The sequence below is a fragment of the Geospiza fortis genome, unplaced genomic scaffold (assembly GCF_000277835.1).
Source record: "Geospiza fortis unplaced genomic scaffold, GeoFor_1.0 scaffold636, whole genome shotgun sequence".
NCBI classification, from domain to species: domain Eukaryota; kingdom Metazoa; phylum Chordata; class Aves; order Passeriformes; family Thraupidae; genus Geospiza; species Geospiza fortis.
The window spans coordinates 1157580-1173246 of NW_005054435.1; the positions used below are offsets into that span (position 1 = coordinate 1157580).

The 15667-nt window shown below is 40.8% G+C and overlaps 2 protein-coding genes across 2 annotated transcripts in view; one reads left to right on the plus strand and one right to left on the minus strand.

Annotated features, from left to right (window-relative positions):
- The first annotated feature begins 726 nt into the window (after positions 1–726).
- Positions 727–4884, plus strand: FGF2 (fibroblast growth factor 2). Its single transcript, XM_014309492.2, has 3 exons — positions 727–739; positions 789–892; positions 4430–4884. Exons 1-3 carry the CDS (start codon positions 727–729, stop codon positions 4613–4615), a joined length of 303 nt encoding a protein of 100 aa, XP_014164967.1. The 3' UTR covers positions 4616–4884.
- A 190-nt stretch (positions 4885–5074) lies between these two features.
- The window catches only part of NUDT6 (nudix hydrolase 6), an 11279-nt gene continuing 686 nt past the window's right edge, over positions 5075–15667 (minus strand). The window contains exons 3-5 of the mRNA XM_031061984.1: positions 10866–10921; positions 8423–8477; positions 5075–5474 (exon numbers count right to left, since the gene is read on the minus strand). Of these exons, the coding sequence (XP_030917844.1) occupies positions 5086–5474; positions 8423–8477; positions 10866–10921 (500 nt within the window). The 3' untranslated portion in view covers positions 5075–5085. The remainder of the gene's footprint in view (positions 5475–8422; positions 8478–10865; positions 10922–15667) is intronic.

The window sequence follows — 15667 nt, forward strand, 5'->3', positions numbered from 1 at the left end:
AAGCTCTCATCTGAGACCTTGTATATAACAGGCAAAGGCAGGCAAAAGGGGAAGCTTTCATCCAAACTCCTGGGTTTGATTTATGGCTACAGAAATCAATTGTGTTGTGTTAATAATTCACAGGTAGTAGCTCAAAGCTGTGTGATAGGACCTTACAGGTTTTCATTTCTATAAAATCTTTAATTTCTTTTAATTGATGCAAAACATGTTCCTGCTTTGTATAGCACTGTTTCTTGTGCCTTTGCTGCCTTCACCTACTGGTGCAGTTCTGTTTGTTTGTTCCACCCACTTGTTGGATGGATGAGGTAAACTAATGGATATTTTCTGCTGGGAACTGCCAGAACCCTTAGGGAGTGATATGGACGTGGACAGTCTCAGTTAGGCTCGCTGACAGTCTGCCTGTACAGAGCTGTGTGTGTTCAGCGGCCGATGCTGTTCTGCAAACATTGAGACATACCTCTGGAAAAATTGCCATGAAAAATCTCCATTTTCTGGGAGCAGTTGACTGCGCCCTAAGTGGCCTTTCAAGGAATTTCATGGGTTTTAAGTTGCCTTTATGCGAAATGAAGATGGAATAACTCAATCTCGCTGTTGCAAATTCGAAAGTAGCTACGTGCTTTCTAAAAATGGGATCAGAAAGCCAAATGTTGAAAATTTACTATTTTCATTGCACGCTGAAGCTTTCTGCGGTGGAGGGTTTGAAGGACTGACTGCTGCAATCCCATGATGGCTGAAAAAGGTGAACAAAGGTGAAACCTTTTGTTTTTGTTTTTTTGTTTTGTTTGCAGTCAAGCTGCAGCTTCAGGCGGAGGAGCGAGGAGTGGTGTCCATCAAAGGTGTCAGTGCCAATCGCTTCCTGGCCATGAAGGAGGATGGCAGACTGCTGGCCTTGGTAAGCAGCACTTGCCTGGTGTCTCTGTGTTGCTGGGTCCTGCCCTTGCTCTGTGTGGGGTGGCCTTTCTTCCTGCAGGACTGACTCAGCTGCTCGGTGTGGGATTTATAAGGAGAAATGAGCTCTGCACAGCTCCTGTCAGTTACTTGAAATAGGAATTAGGAGGAGTTGGGTATTTCTGCCCTACCTAGGAGCTGCAAAATTTAACAGGAATGGCTTGTCTGAGAGGGAAAAAATCACAGTGATCAGGAAATTATTAAAACAAATGAAGAATAAAGTGTCTGCCTTTTTACCCTCAGGAGTAATTTTTTCCTCTTTCACTTACTTGCACATAAAGTGATTTTAAAAGATCTCTTTGAAGGGGAAAGTAAAACCAATTTCTTTTAAAAAATTACTTTCATGGTACTAATCTGTATAAAATTATTTTCTCATTTTCCTCTTTGTAGAGAATCAAGGTTTTTTTGGGCACTTCCCAACTAGAAAACTGGCAAGAAAAATATTTTTGAAAATGTGATGATAAAATTTTAAAAGTTATATAAGTGCGGATAAATTAAGGTGCTCTCCAGTGAGTCCAGTTTAGTTTAAACTCTTGTTTATTTTATTGGTATCAGTTGAATTTTTAATTGTGTTTTAAAGCCAGTGTGTGCAGCAAACTCGGACAGTTAATGTCTCTCTGAGCCAAATGATAAATTTTGCTTTAAGAGCTGAAGTTACATTAATTTTGCTTATGAGACCTAGACACTGTAAATCCCTCATCCACATTTATATCCTTCAGTGCCTGGTGAAGCACCAGGGCATCCACCCTGCCAGAATTTTGGTTTGCAATAGCCCCTGGTGCTTTGTGTATTTGCATAGCCCCATTCAGCCTCTGTGCAAGCCTGCTCTGTGCCTGGGGCTAACAATGTGCATTCCTAACCCTGGCTGAACTGCAGCTAATGAAAGACCCGTGCCAGGGGATGCAGAAATTATTTCTGATTCTCCTCTGCCTCCATGAAATGAGACTGTAAGTAGTTTTACAGGAGCAGGGCTCCCCAGGGCGCTCCTCAGTTCTGGCTCCAGGGAGTTTTGTGTGGGCTCGGGAATGCAGTTAAAGAACCTGCTTCAAGTTACTCGGATATTGTGTGACAGCTCAGTTGAAGAAAATGTGAGGAGTTGTCCACTGTGCTATTCTTGAGTTAAGGATAATTGGGAATTTCCTGTGGTGCTGGTGCAGTGGCATTCGGCTTCCCATTCTAATAGCACTCCGTACCCTGAGTGACCGGGAATGGTCAAAATAGGCTGTTTAGCATCATTTCTGAAATGATAAACATAAACACAGGGGTGTGTTTATATTTGGGATTTCTGCCCTGCTGCTGCATGATGGGTTTGGTTGTAGAATATGCTTCCCTTGCAGCGGTTTTTGTTTGCTTAGTTCCTGTAAGGTGAAGCGCTTGTAAAGTATCGTCCAGTCACTCGGAATTACTCTCTCAGAGTATGTAAAGTTGGGCCATTTTGTGCTTCTCACTTGAGCTTGTAAAACTTTTTTCTTTGGTGTTGTTTCTGGAAATGGGTATTACTTGCATCATGTTTGCTGCACGCAACATTGTTGTTATTCAAAGGTGGAAACTTTACTCTTTTAAGACTTTTCTTCTCCAACCAGCCTAACAAACGCTGTTGCAATTTCATGGCTGTTTTCTGTAGCACTGGCAGTGTTTTTCCATGAGGATTTCTGCACTGTAACTTCCAACAGTCTGTGGCTGGCTGTGCCTTTACCATTTTCTGCCTCTAAACACATTCATGAAGCTATTTCTAATTGCCAGCGTCTCTTGTTCGCTAGAGCAGGGCTGTGTTTCACGAGAGCTTGCAGAGTGTACACTGGAAATGTCTGTGGTGAATTGCACATGGTGAAACACTGCTGAAATTTCTTTCAAAACATTATGGAACTTTAATTCCTAAACACATAATTTAGTCCTCTAATCAGTCACTCAAGTACTATTCTGTCCTTTTTAATGTCTGGGGTTTTTAATTACTTTTCAATGTCCAGGATCAATTTGCGCAGTGTCCTTGTTTTACAAATAAATTAACATTTTTGGAAATATGCTTGCAAATTCTAATTCAGGCCTGTTTCTCATCTTGTTGGATGTTTTTGTAATTACTTGTTGAGACATGCTGCAGGGTTGTTCTGAGCTGGGCTTTGCAGGATGATTTATTGCACAGCCCGTGGACCATTGCTCACCCTGGTGACCTGCGTGGGGGTGCAATGGGTCGCGTTCTTGTGTGGAAATCTGGATGATGCAGCTTTTAACTGAGCATTTTCATGTTCTTTACTTAAACAGACTCAGTCATGGGGGAGAGGTGATCTCTACCGCTGGAGGAAATGGCTTGATGTGAATGCAGATAGGCAAAACCTCCCCTTGGAAAATGCTCTTTTAACTGCAAATATTTGTGCAGAAATGCATCTGTTCCAGCAGAGTTTTGATGAAAAAATGGAAACATTTCCCATCTGATATGGCTTATTTTGACTTTCCAGTTTAATTGTAAGAATGAAATACTTTCACTTTATGGAGTGAAATGTGATTATTTAATTTAATGAAGAAATTTCCCAAACTTCCCATCAAAGGAAGAATTTTGACTGACTTGTATTTTATGATAAATAATTTGTTGAGAATATGACCTGTTCATTCTGTCATGCTTATGTGGCTTTGCTGTGATCAGACAGGTTTTGCCAGACTTGAAGGAATTGACTCGAAGGGAAATTCTTGTCTTTTGATGTTATGGATTCAAATTGTGCTCAAAGAATGTGAAAATAACCTGCATTTAGTTTGAGGAGAGTTCAGGTGTTTCATGAGGTGCTGAGAAAGCTTCTACTGTCAGATCTGCACTCTGGATGCAGCCTGGACTGAAGTGTATTTGAAAGGAAAAAACACAGATATCCAGAGTTTTTCCAGGTGCTGAGATTGACAGTGCAGTGGCTGGCATCCTGCTCTTGCTAGACAGCAGTCCAGCTCCTGAAATGTCACCTCTGGGACATGTTAAGGAATACACAGTTCATGAAGCCTGAGCTGTCATTTGTCACCTTAATGATGGGGTTTATGTCAAAATGTTTACATTGACAATGTACTGTAGGAAAGCACTGGTGTCACATATGCTTTGGGGAGAAATAAGGACTTTTCTTTTTTCAACCTTTTTTGATGTGCCTCTGCCTGAATTTGCAGCTTGGGCAATTGTACTGAATTGTCTATATTCTGCTTAAAGTTTTTGTTCTTAAAGGCTTCTTTTATACATTTTCTGATCAGAACAAAGAATTACACAGTAATTAAAAGGAAATTAAAAGCTGCTTAATCTGTGTTAGAGACAATAAATGAACCATAGGTAAAAACCTCTTATTGTAAGTTTTTGACAATATTTTCACAGTAACTATCTTTCTTCAGTTGTGAAACAGTTAATCTCTATCTTAAAATCAAAGGTACTGCTCACATTCTTGCTAAGTTAGTCCCCAGAATGTGAAGAATTGATTTGTGGTGCTACACCAGTAATGCTTTCTCTTTTCCCTTTTAGAAATACGCAACAGAAGAATGTTTCTTTTTTGAACGTTTGGAATCCAATAACTACAACACTTACCGGTCACGGAAATACTCAGATTGGTACGTGGCACTGAAAAGAACTGGACAGTACAAACCTGGACCAAAAACTGGACCTGGACAGAAAGCTATCCTTTTCCTTCCCATGTCTGCTAAAAGCTGACTTCCATGGCAGATTCTGAGCACCAGTGCCACACAGCACTGAAGATGTCGCCTTTCCTACTCCTCCTCTCTGAAGTAGCCAAATATAAGCAATTATTTGCTGATATTATAACTACTTTTGCAGATACCAGATTAAACCATGAATGTTTCATACTGTCTTTATATTGCTCTTTAAACCTGTTGTGCCAGTGTGCGTGGAGGTAAAATGACTTGCAGAATATATTTTCAGGATCAGTAACACTAGGTACCTATGTATTTTATTTACCTTATGCTTGCTTTATGGAGTAGAGGAGAACAAACCCGATGCACACTCATAGCAATAATTACCTTTAAAAATAATTTATATCTTAGCTTATCAGAGAATAATTATGTTCTAATAATTACCTAAAAATAAGTCCACAGATAACTATAATATTCAACACTGCAATAATTCTAAATTATTACTATAAAGAAATGTGAACTGTATTGCTATCATGTCATGTTTCTGTAGGGCTCGGGCAGCTCCCTGTGGTAGAGCTTGTAGAACAGGCCTGTGTAGACAGCTGGGAACTCCCTCATGGTTATGTCAATCCTATCAAACCCTTCCCGGTACCCGAACAGTAAGAGCTTGGCCACGTTGCTGGTGATGGGCGTGGCGTTTTCCGTCCTGGCCAGCTCCTCCAGGTCCATCCACTCGCAGCGGAGGCACTCGTGCTGGCAGAAGCTGATGTGGAAGGAGGAGGGCTCCATGCGGCAGATGATGTACATGTCCGACTTCCCGAAGGCTCCAGGGTGCTTGTGCTGCTGCCTGATGCTTAGGATGGACTTGAACTCTGACTTGATGCCAGTCTCTTCAAAAACCTCACGAACTGCTGTGTCTCCTGGGTGGAAAGAGCAATCCTTGCAGTACATCTGAGAGTAACTTAGCACTCCTTAAACCTTTTGGAAAGGTGGAAAGCCTCTTACTCAGCATGTTCTGTATTCTGCTTAGTAAGGTTTTCAGAATGTAGGTCTGTTTTTCCAACATAAGGATAAGCTAATATTTTGATTCCCAAACAACAGTAATTGCTGTGTGCCTTTCCTGTGTATATCCTACAGAATTACTTTGGTAACGCTGTGCAGGGTGTGGTTTGTAATGGACACTGATGGCCGCTGGCTCCACTGATCTGTTAATCCAAGACAGCACTGCACTGTCTTTGTAGTCCTTTGGATCCCCATCCCTCTCCTTGCCCCTGCCCAGTCTTGGGTTCAGATCCTGTGCAGCTGCACCTGTACTGATGTCAGACCTCTTGATCAGATCAGTTTCACTGCACTTCACCCCAAGGGGTAACAAAATGGATAGAATTCTTTTCAGAAAGTGAAAGTTGGTGCCAGATCCTTTTCAAGATGTACCGTAAGAGTCAGGTGACATTTCAAATATGCCACAGCACCAGTGCAGCACAGAGCCTGTTCTTGCAGGAAACATGCTGTAAACATGCTGCATCTGTGCATTCTGTGTGCCCCAGCCAGAGTGAGGTCAGTGCTAACATTCCTCACCACAAACGCAGCAGGAACTTTAAGGGTCTACAGGGTCTGTGTGCTGCAATTACAGCCAGAGAACCACCCACCCATCCAGAACTCCTCCAGAGAAATTTTTCTCTTCAATAACAAATTGAAGAGCGCCTAAGAAGTTTTTTAGCATTCCACTGATTTCTCCGAAGTCTGCAGTTTTATCATAGTGAAGTCAAATCCTACTTGCCTGGGGTAAGTACTGATAGGTTAAATGCTGGCTTTTCCCAAATTAATGTAACTTCCTGGTCGTCTCTGGTTGGAGTGGTTGATGTCCAGAACTGTTGTGCAATGTTACCTGCTCCTGTTAGTTCATTTCCAGTAAGGAATGTGTGCTGGCTTGCTTCCAAAAGCAAATGCATTTTAAAAGACTCGTAGAGATTCACCATCCTGTGGAGGCTTGCATCTTGCCAAGTCAGAGGGAAACAAAGCAGATATTCCAGGGGTAGTTTCAGATATTGGAAATAGAAACTCCCTGTGGCAGGTGGTTTTGTTAGTGGGCAGGGGGCTACAGAAGTGAACTGACATCGTGAGGAATGCTGAGGCAGGCTGTGGTTAAGAAACTTGCAGTAATGATGGATTTCATTTAAGCTTTGAGCTTTGCTTTTAGATGAAGTGCCATTTTCTGTTTCCCTTTTATTTAAATGTGAGTGTGTATATATAAAAATATCTAATGACAATTAAACTAGAAGAAACACTAGGGCTGGAGTTTCAGAAATACTCAGATACAAAAATGTGTGCACTTTGCTTAATCTGCATTATGAAATTGGTGTCACTTGCATAAGTCAGTTTGCACTCATTTAAGTAGGCAGCCAAGCCTGTTGTCACTTCATGTAACCAAAGGATTTTAAGCAATGTAATTGCAATTTTAAATTGTAATTTAAAATTTAGTCCCTTGAGTGACTTGTGTTTTTAAGGTTTGATGTAAAAATGAAAAAGGAAAATTAGGCTCTATTATATTTTATGCTTGACTAATTTATATCTTTTTGTAATATAAGATGTGATGCAGAGAATTGTAACTTTTATTATTCTGTAGTTTAGAAGTGGCAGGAGGGAAGCTGTAAGACACTTTTCTCCTGGGTGGTTTTCAGCCCAGGCTCCAGCCATAATCTCACCTGTTAAGTGAGGGATGGCTGCTGTTGTACTCAGTAGCAGTATCACTCTGGGGAGTCCCACTGGAATGCCAGTGCTGGTCATTTGTTGTTTCCTTGAGTACAAAAATCCTGCTGCTGATAGAAGTGAGAAGGAGCCTGGCTAGACAACAGCCATGGCATCTGGGATTCTTTTGAAAACATGGATCCATTTCACCCTGTTACATTACATTGTCCAGCAAATATTTTGGATTTCCATCACCAGGTTTGACAGAAAGACTTAAAACATGACTCATGAGTTACAAAAACCAAACTCAGCCATATCCTGTCAACCAGCAACTTTCTCCATGTATTGAAATAATAACAGGAATACAACCCTACCACACATTGTTGTAGGGAGACTGCTAAACCAGGAGATATTTCTAAGGTACGGAACAGTCAGGAAGCCTGGGCTCGACACCCAGCTTTAGTAACCAGCCTATGGATTTTAAGGGCTGAGATACAAGGAGAAAAAACCCAGATTTTCTCTCTCTTCATAAACACCCCTGTTCATTCACCTGTGAGGATAAACTGCAGCAGTGTTCATCAGCTGTGCTGTGTTGGAGAGAAATGAGAAGTTTCCTCAATCCAGCATTGTTTCTTACCACAGGAGTGCTTCATGTCCCTGTTGGGAGTAGGTGCCCACAAGACTGAGGCCCTGCACTTCACCCTGGCCCTGTGCCGAGGAGCTCTTGGTCCAAATTAATCAAGTGAAGGGGGTGGAAGGAAGCAAGTGCATTTATTGGAATGGAAATTTTTGCTCAGTCCATCCCTGTGGTCACTGCCCTGGATTCCAGTGTGAGCTGAGAGCTCCCTGTTTCAGTTTTATTTGGGCTATATATGGGTTACCTTAATCCTCTGCACCTCTGGCTCATATTGCAGCACATCTGACCAGCCTACAAACACTTAGCTGGCCTCAAGCACTCACTTAAAGAAAGTGTGGAAAAGAGTAAATGTTACAAACACAAAACTTCTTTGTCCTGAACATGCTACCCTGTTACCATTAGGGTCCCAGCATTGTGTCACTCCATCTATTCCCCATTAATTCAAGGAAACAATCCATCACAGAGCAATGTGGGTCATGCTGTATTTCAGTGGTGTTCATGTCTTTATAGTTCTGTTGATGGCTGACCTGTTCTCATAGGACTTACCAATGTCTTCTCCTGGATTAGACAGACCTCCTGGAAATTTCCATGCGTTTATAGTCTGTATTGGAGGAAAAATCCATTAGTGAAGTAGTCAGCCTGTGTTGCACTCTTTAAAAAGAAGGAGACAATTAACACATAACTTTTTTTTTTGTTGAAGTTGCAGTATTGTTATTTTATAAATATCAGAAAGTAGGAACTTGTTTGTTCCTGCTGACAAGATGATTAGAGACAGCTACAGTCTGTAAGAACTATGGGAACAAAACACCTACTGATTAAAAATACAAACTGTCTAACAGTCATTAGACAATGTTGCTGCTAGGTAGAGTAGTTGAATATTTTTTTAAAGCTGCTATAGACTATATAATCTTATATTTAATCACTAATGTATTCTACTTCCATTGTTTTGGCTTTTTAAAAATGTATATATATTTAATCTTACAAACAGGTATTATGATTGTACTGTTCTATACTGCACTGGCTTTAAGATGTGTCTGTAATGATCATTTAGTGTAACTTGTCATTTTCATGGAATACAAGAAATGAGAGCTTGTGTGTGATTTATGTATAGAAACATTTATTGACAATAAAGTTCAATATTAAAACATGAAGTGCAGGCTTGGTGTTGTTACTCACACTGATAAAGGAGTCCCAGTCCCTGCACCTCTGGCAAGAGCACAAAGATTTGTAGGCTTTACCTTTACTTCTATGTACTTTCTATTTCTTTCCTTGTTAAAAGTTTATGTAGGAAGAAGTTACCCTTCTCCTAGAAATAAGTGCAGTAAAAAGGCACACTGGCCCAAAAAAAGCTTTTTTTGGTCTATGCAGCATAGCAGGGAACCTGTGTGCTTTCCAGTGATTTGAAAGCCTAATGACTACATTGGAAAACTATTTTTTTTTCCTGGGCATTCTTAAAGGGCTTGGATTGGAATTTAAAGTAATAGATTAAAAATAGTGCAGATGGAAAACACATATATTTGTCTATTGGCTTTCAGATTTACTTTTAGTTCCTGGAAATCTTTGTGTGCTGTGGAATTGTCCTGTCACAATTAAATCCAAACAGCTCTTAAAATTCCAATGGCTGTTACATTTTTTTTTACTCTGATATCTGTTCAAGATATTTACTAAAAGGTAAGCATGCACATTTATATTTTTGTGTATAAAAGGGTAAATACATGTCATGTTTCTAATGTTTACAGTGTGCTATTCTGTCCCTGGAGACACCCTGGAGCTGGAACCACTTTTGCAGTCTACAGCATGAGAGGTAGGTTTATGCTTTACTCAGTAATTGTTGAATTGCCTGAAAGTCCTCCTAAGACCAATTTTAATTTATTGTAAGTAAAAATACAAAATACAAAAACGAAAAATAGACATATTTAGTTTCAGGAAACAAGTTCAGAGGAAGAGAAATACCCTTGTCTTTTGTATTAGAAACTCAACATGTGGTATGATTGAACCTGCCTATGAAAGCACTCTTTCACTGAAGTTCATTAACTGTGTTGTAGGTCCTAATGAACTGACCTCTTGGGTCCTGAGGAGAAAAGTCTTAGTAGCTATTTCAGGAAAGATGGGAGAATGCAGCCAGTGAGATTCAGGCAGAGTTTTAACTGTATAAAATGAAAAATATGCATTCAAGTGTATTTCAGTCCACCTAGCTAAGCTTTGATTGTTTCATGTTAAAATGGCATTAATCTTACTCTCTCAGAGAATTAATTAAAGCAGTTTTAACATGAAACACTTTTACTTGCAGCTGAAAGCATAATGGAGGCTAAATGTCTGTTGAAGCCTTACAGCTTTCTGCAGCAGCTGAGTTAGAACCTGGGTCAGTCTGACAGGGGCTGGCAGACATTTCAGTGATGGATGCTCGGTGACCTCAAACCACATCACACGAGGCACCCTCACCGCAGCACTGCTCTGCTCTGGCATCCTCTGTAGTGAGGGCGGGCGCTTCCGTGTGTGAGGAGTTAAAGATCTTTACACCTGCTGGACCAAGCTGGTCTCCAGGTCATGGCCAACCATGCTACTGCTCGCTTAAAGCCACAGATATGCCTGGAATTTTGGAAACCAAACCAAATCAGAATCCTTCTCTCAAAATCCGTTTCAAGCTATGGGGATTTTCCAGAGGTCTGCATGGATCCAAAGAAAGATCAGGAACTCCTGGGTCAGTTACAGGGGAAAACATAAAACTCAAAACAGGAAGGATATTTAGTTCTGCTGAATCAATCTGCAGTTATCACAAAGCTGTTGATTTTTAGAGTTGGTTTTTTTCCCCTTAATATGGAATTCAACAATCTGTTGCTAGACAGTGTTTAAGACACTTGTAAAAGGAAGTAACTTTTTACGATGACAATTTTGGACTGGAATAAAAATAAAATATATTTTGTTTTATATTACAGAATAAGCTTATCTAAATGAACTTCTCTATTTTATAATCCAGTAACAATCTTACCTTATTTCTGTCTTGTACAACCAGCACCTTTCCAGTGCTTTCATCTAGAACAGCACCTGGTATAGAAAGAATATTGAAAAAGAGAAAGTGTTGGGCAACGTCACTCAATCCGAACAACCAAAATTTAACATGTTTTGCTAATGTACAGTTAGCAAGGTTTGTATGGATGAATCACAAAGCGGTTTGTCTGTGGAAAATGGATGCACAGTAAAATATCACAAAAAGGTTAAGTATCCCGTAGAAAAATTCAAAGTTGGCAGTACCAAGATAAATAATTGCAGCTTTTAAGTTCCCGATTAGACAAGAAATGAAAAGAAAAACTTGCTTGTGTTAATATCAGAACTAAAGAATGCAAGATCAAGAGGTTACCCAAACAATCTGGCAAAGCTGCTCGTTTCAGCAGAGATGGGCCTGTAATATTCCTCAAATAACAGAGAATTTTCCAGTGACTATGGCTGAGAAGCCACCCTGAAGGAGGATGAATTTTTCTTCAGAGAAATTCATGACAAAGCCCCCACCTGCTGTAGTGAAGATCTGAGTGGTTTTGGGTTAAAAACACACTCTGGGCTGACTGTACAGATAATGTTCAGCTGTGTGACTATCTCTGAACTTGCACTACCCAGCTATCAACTCATGACAGGAACTGCACCATAATCTGAGTCAACTTCTTAATCAAAAAGTGTTGCTTCCAAGTGGAGAAGTGGCACTTTCACTTGGTGAAAAAACCTGTCTGACTGAGAAGTGCAGCTTTTCCCTATGTCCTCATGCTCAGCCCATGACTTTCTCCCACAGATTACAAGTTTTCCTACTTTCTGGAACCCAAGTGCTTTCATGTTTAATTATGTCATACTCACTGGTCATACTTTAAAAATGTCCTTCCCTTACAACAGGTATTTTTCTCAGATTTTAAAAAGCGTTGTGGTAAGCAGGATGAGTGCTGTGGTGCAGCTTACCAGGATCTTCTCCACATCAGTCATGCACAGCTTTCAAATTAGGGGTTAACGGTAACAAAATGCTCACGTCATTTTACAGCAGGAGGAGGAGGATACAGGCACATCTGTGATGACATGTGCATTTAAAATGCTATGGGGAACTATACCCACAGGAAGGAATTATTAAGGAGTGAGTGTCCAGCTAAAAACATCCTGTTTTTTAATAATACATGGCAGAGTTATGTGTAGGAGGATATTTCAAAGATGAAGTACCAGTCTTCTTTCAAGATATGTCAAAGGACATGCTTTAAGAGGGTAGTCACATATTGGCCTCCCCATGGCTTGTGACTTTATGATTTCATTCCTCCTGTAAATACTTAGCAGTGTCCAAGTTCAACTACTGTAATGATTAAAAGAGGCAACAAAAGGAAACAGGAGGAAGTTTGTGATTAGAGGATTTGTTTTCTAGAAAAGCCATTCCTCAGCCAAAGGGTTTGCTGAGACCAGGGAGGGCTAGTGAAGGCAGGAAACTGCCGTTTGAATCAAACAGAAAGCGTGTTTGCTCTCCTCTGTTCCTCTGAAATTGAAGCCTGTGAATGTCATTTTTGGCAGTGAAATTCCCAGTGAGGTGATCAGAATCTCTGCTAGGGGATACCTCAATCCAGAGCAAGAAGGAGGAAAACACAGTAACAGGATTTGCTGCCTGGTCCCATGTTCCCTTGCTGGGCCACACCTGGTTGGCATCAGTGAGACTGGAGTTTGACTGCCCTGGGTTGTGGTTCTTAAAACTCTCCCTCCTGCTACAAATGTGGTGCCTGGAGCTTTAGTTCATCCAATGCCAGGATGACTTTCTGGAAAGGTTTATACTTGAAACCCAACCAAGTAATCACTATTACAATACCACTTGGTTTTGAAGGTTCTCTTTTGGGGAACAGGCAAGAAAAGCATTTAAACAATAAAAAGAATCCCTTAGATAACTCCAGATAATGAATAATGGACGAGAAAATATCCTTATCCTACCTGTTTTATTTATGACTGATGTAAAAATGCATGCAGAGATGCTCAGTGTTGAGAAGCACTTGTCAACCACAGAATGAGTGCAGACACCACTGCTTGCACTGTAAGCATCAGCAGGCAGGAGCAGGTATTTGTAAAACAACTTGGGAACTACTTTTAAGTCACTTTTTGTAAGTGGCTTATCAAACCTATTCATCTCCATCTTCCTATGCAGTTTTACAGTAATGCAGCTGCTCAGTTTAGATTTCCTTAAGTACCAGGACCGGCCAAGGGTGATCATCCTATGTGTGTGTAGGCTCTCCTTCCTGGAGTCCTTCAACTCCAAGGACTTTGTTTTAACAAGTGCATTAAGGTAGTAGCAATGCAAACAACAGCTGTGTTGTAAGATTTGTAGACTTTGTGAAGGGGAAGAAAGTGCCTTTCACATTTCTTCCTCTCCTTTTACTTTCCTTCCTCAGCTTGTCCTCTCATGCCATTGTTGCATACTTACAAACATGTCAAATGTACAAACATGTCACTTTCTGGATATATTGCATATTTACAAACATGTTACTTTCTGGATATGTTGCATATTTACAATCATGTCACTTTCTGGATGTGTTGCATATTTACAAACACGTCACTTTCTGGATGGCAGGCCACATCCTCCTCGGAGGTGGAGCATTTTGGAAATGCTCTTTAAAAACACGTTAATCACTTCATACACCAGAGACTTCTCTGTATCTTTACACATGTGGAAAATCCTGCCGCCTACAAACGGATGTAGTAACTTAGCTGGAAGACACATCACACGTTCCACTATTTCTGAACAATAATGGCCAAGCCCAATGAGTAACATTTGCTACTCTCTGCTTGGCCACTCTGATCCAGTCTGGTAAAACATAACCTGACCCCGCTTATTCACACCTTTGTCATCACTTGGCTGCATGGTCCTGAGGCACAAGCCCTGGCTGTGCTGCCTTTGCTGCGTGGGAAACTTCAGACAGAAGGAAAACCAGCTGCTGGTCTACTTGGCAATGAGACTTGCTACCTGCTCCCTGTTCCTGTGCTGGCTCCCTGCTGGCCAGCCAACCACTCTCCACATCTCTGCTTTCCACTTCAGGATGCTCACAGGACTGACTCCTGCACTTCACTGACTGCCCACAGCTTTGGGATGGAGACTCTCACCAGAAAATTGCTTTTATTTACTGCAGATACGTTCTAAAATACTTTTTGGTTAGGGAATAAAGAAAGCCTTGTGTTTGACCCCCTCCTCAATATCTGTATTTAAATACTTTAATATTTCAAGAAAATGAATTAAAAACAGAATGGACCCTTTCCACTACCCAGGGTCTCCCTCCTAAAGTAGAAAGATAATGGAATAAACCTACCAGGTGATATCCATGCTGCTTAGTGTATTTTTGGGATATGTTCCGGATCCACTGACAGTGAGTAGAACAAAGAACAAAAAACCCCACATAGCAGTTATTATTTCATACTTGTTTACCTGCCTAGAATGATTTCTTCAAGTATTTATGTCCTTTGAAGAAAATCCCAATAATGACTAAAAGTGTACAAGTTCGAAAAATGGTAGCAAAGAACACGTACATTGTATGTTGTGCAATTTTAAAATCCATACAAGAAATCACAAAATCTGTATACCTGCACTTACCAAAGTTTTCTTTAATGGTTTTTTCCTATTTGCAGAGCGCAAAGTGTTTTGAAGCACAGCTGCAAATTATGCTCTGACAATGTATTTTTCAATATTTGCAAGTCTTTCAGAGTTATGATTTTTCTTATTGCTCTTTCTGATGCCCACCAGAGTCACAACTCCTCTTTTATGTGATTTCCTTTCAAGCAGCACCTTCAGCTGTGCAAGTTCTACTCAGAAAACCTCTCTGTCACTTAGGTTTCCTCACAAGGAGCAACCCGGTGCTTTTGCCAGGAGAATGCACTGTCCCGCTCCAGTTTAAGGCCACATATTTTAATGGTGAGGTCTCCATACCTCAGGAAAACATGCTCCAACATGTCCATTGACAAACTCCAAGGCCGCCTTCAGCATCCACCCTGCCCTCTGCTGGCCTGGGAACCGAAGACTCCCACTGCTGATGGCAGCAGCACTGTTTTGTAATTAAGGGCTTTTCACCCCAAGCTTCTTTTCACCTGACCTGCTGCTACACAGAACAAACCATCTTTTGTGACTTCTTCCTAACCAGATTTTTCAAATTGCTGTTTATGGACCTTAACACCGCTTGGTGGAGAAATAACACCCCACAGAGTCCCTGCATGCCAAGGACAAACAAGTCAGGGCTGCAACTGGAGTGATGTGCTCTCCCCAGCCTCGTAATTTCTGTGTGTTAACGTAACCCTTATCCAGTACATGAGGGCTCCAAACCAATCTCCAATTACAGGTAACTGAGTGATGGGATAGGTAATGGCTTATCTGTGGAACTCTGCTGAGTGAGAGAACAAAACCACTGGACTTTGGTGAAGCTAACTTCAAGATGACTGTATTTTTGGCTCATCATCAGTCCCTTGTGCTGTGCTATATGAAAAAGAAAAAAGGGGAAACCGTCTTGTGTAGCTCCTCGGAAATTTTCTGTTATGGAACAACTTTCTAGCTGTGGTTGTGGGAGGTCTACATGGATGAGAGTATGGTGTTTGTGGGTTTTTTTGTAAAATATATGTTTGGATTAAAGATTTCTAGGCACAGTTTAGATCAGCTTTCAGACTATTGCCATTCAGGCTAATAGCTGCTTTAGCTTCTGAACAATCCCTGTTGGGTCGTTTTCCTCGTTTACAGACATTAACTTGAACACAGTTTAGACAGATACACATATTAAGCACACAGAACAGAGAAAAGCTTTTTTCCCT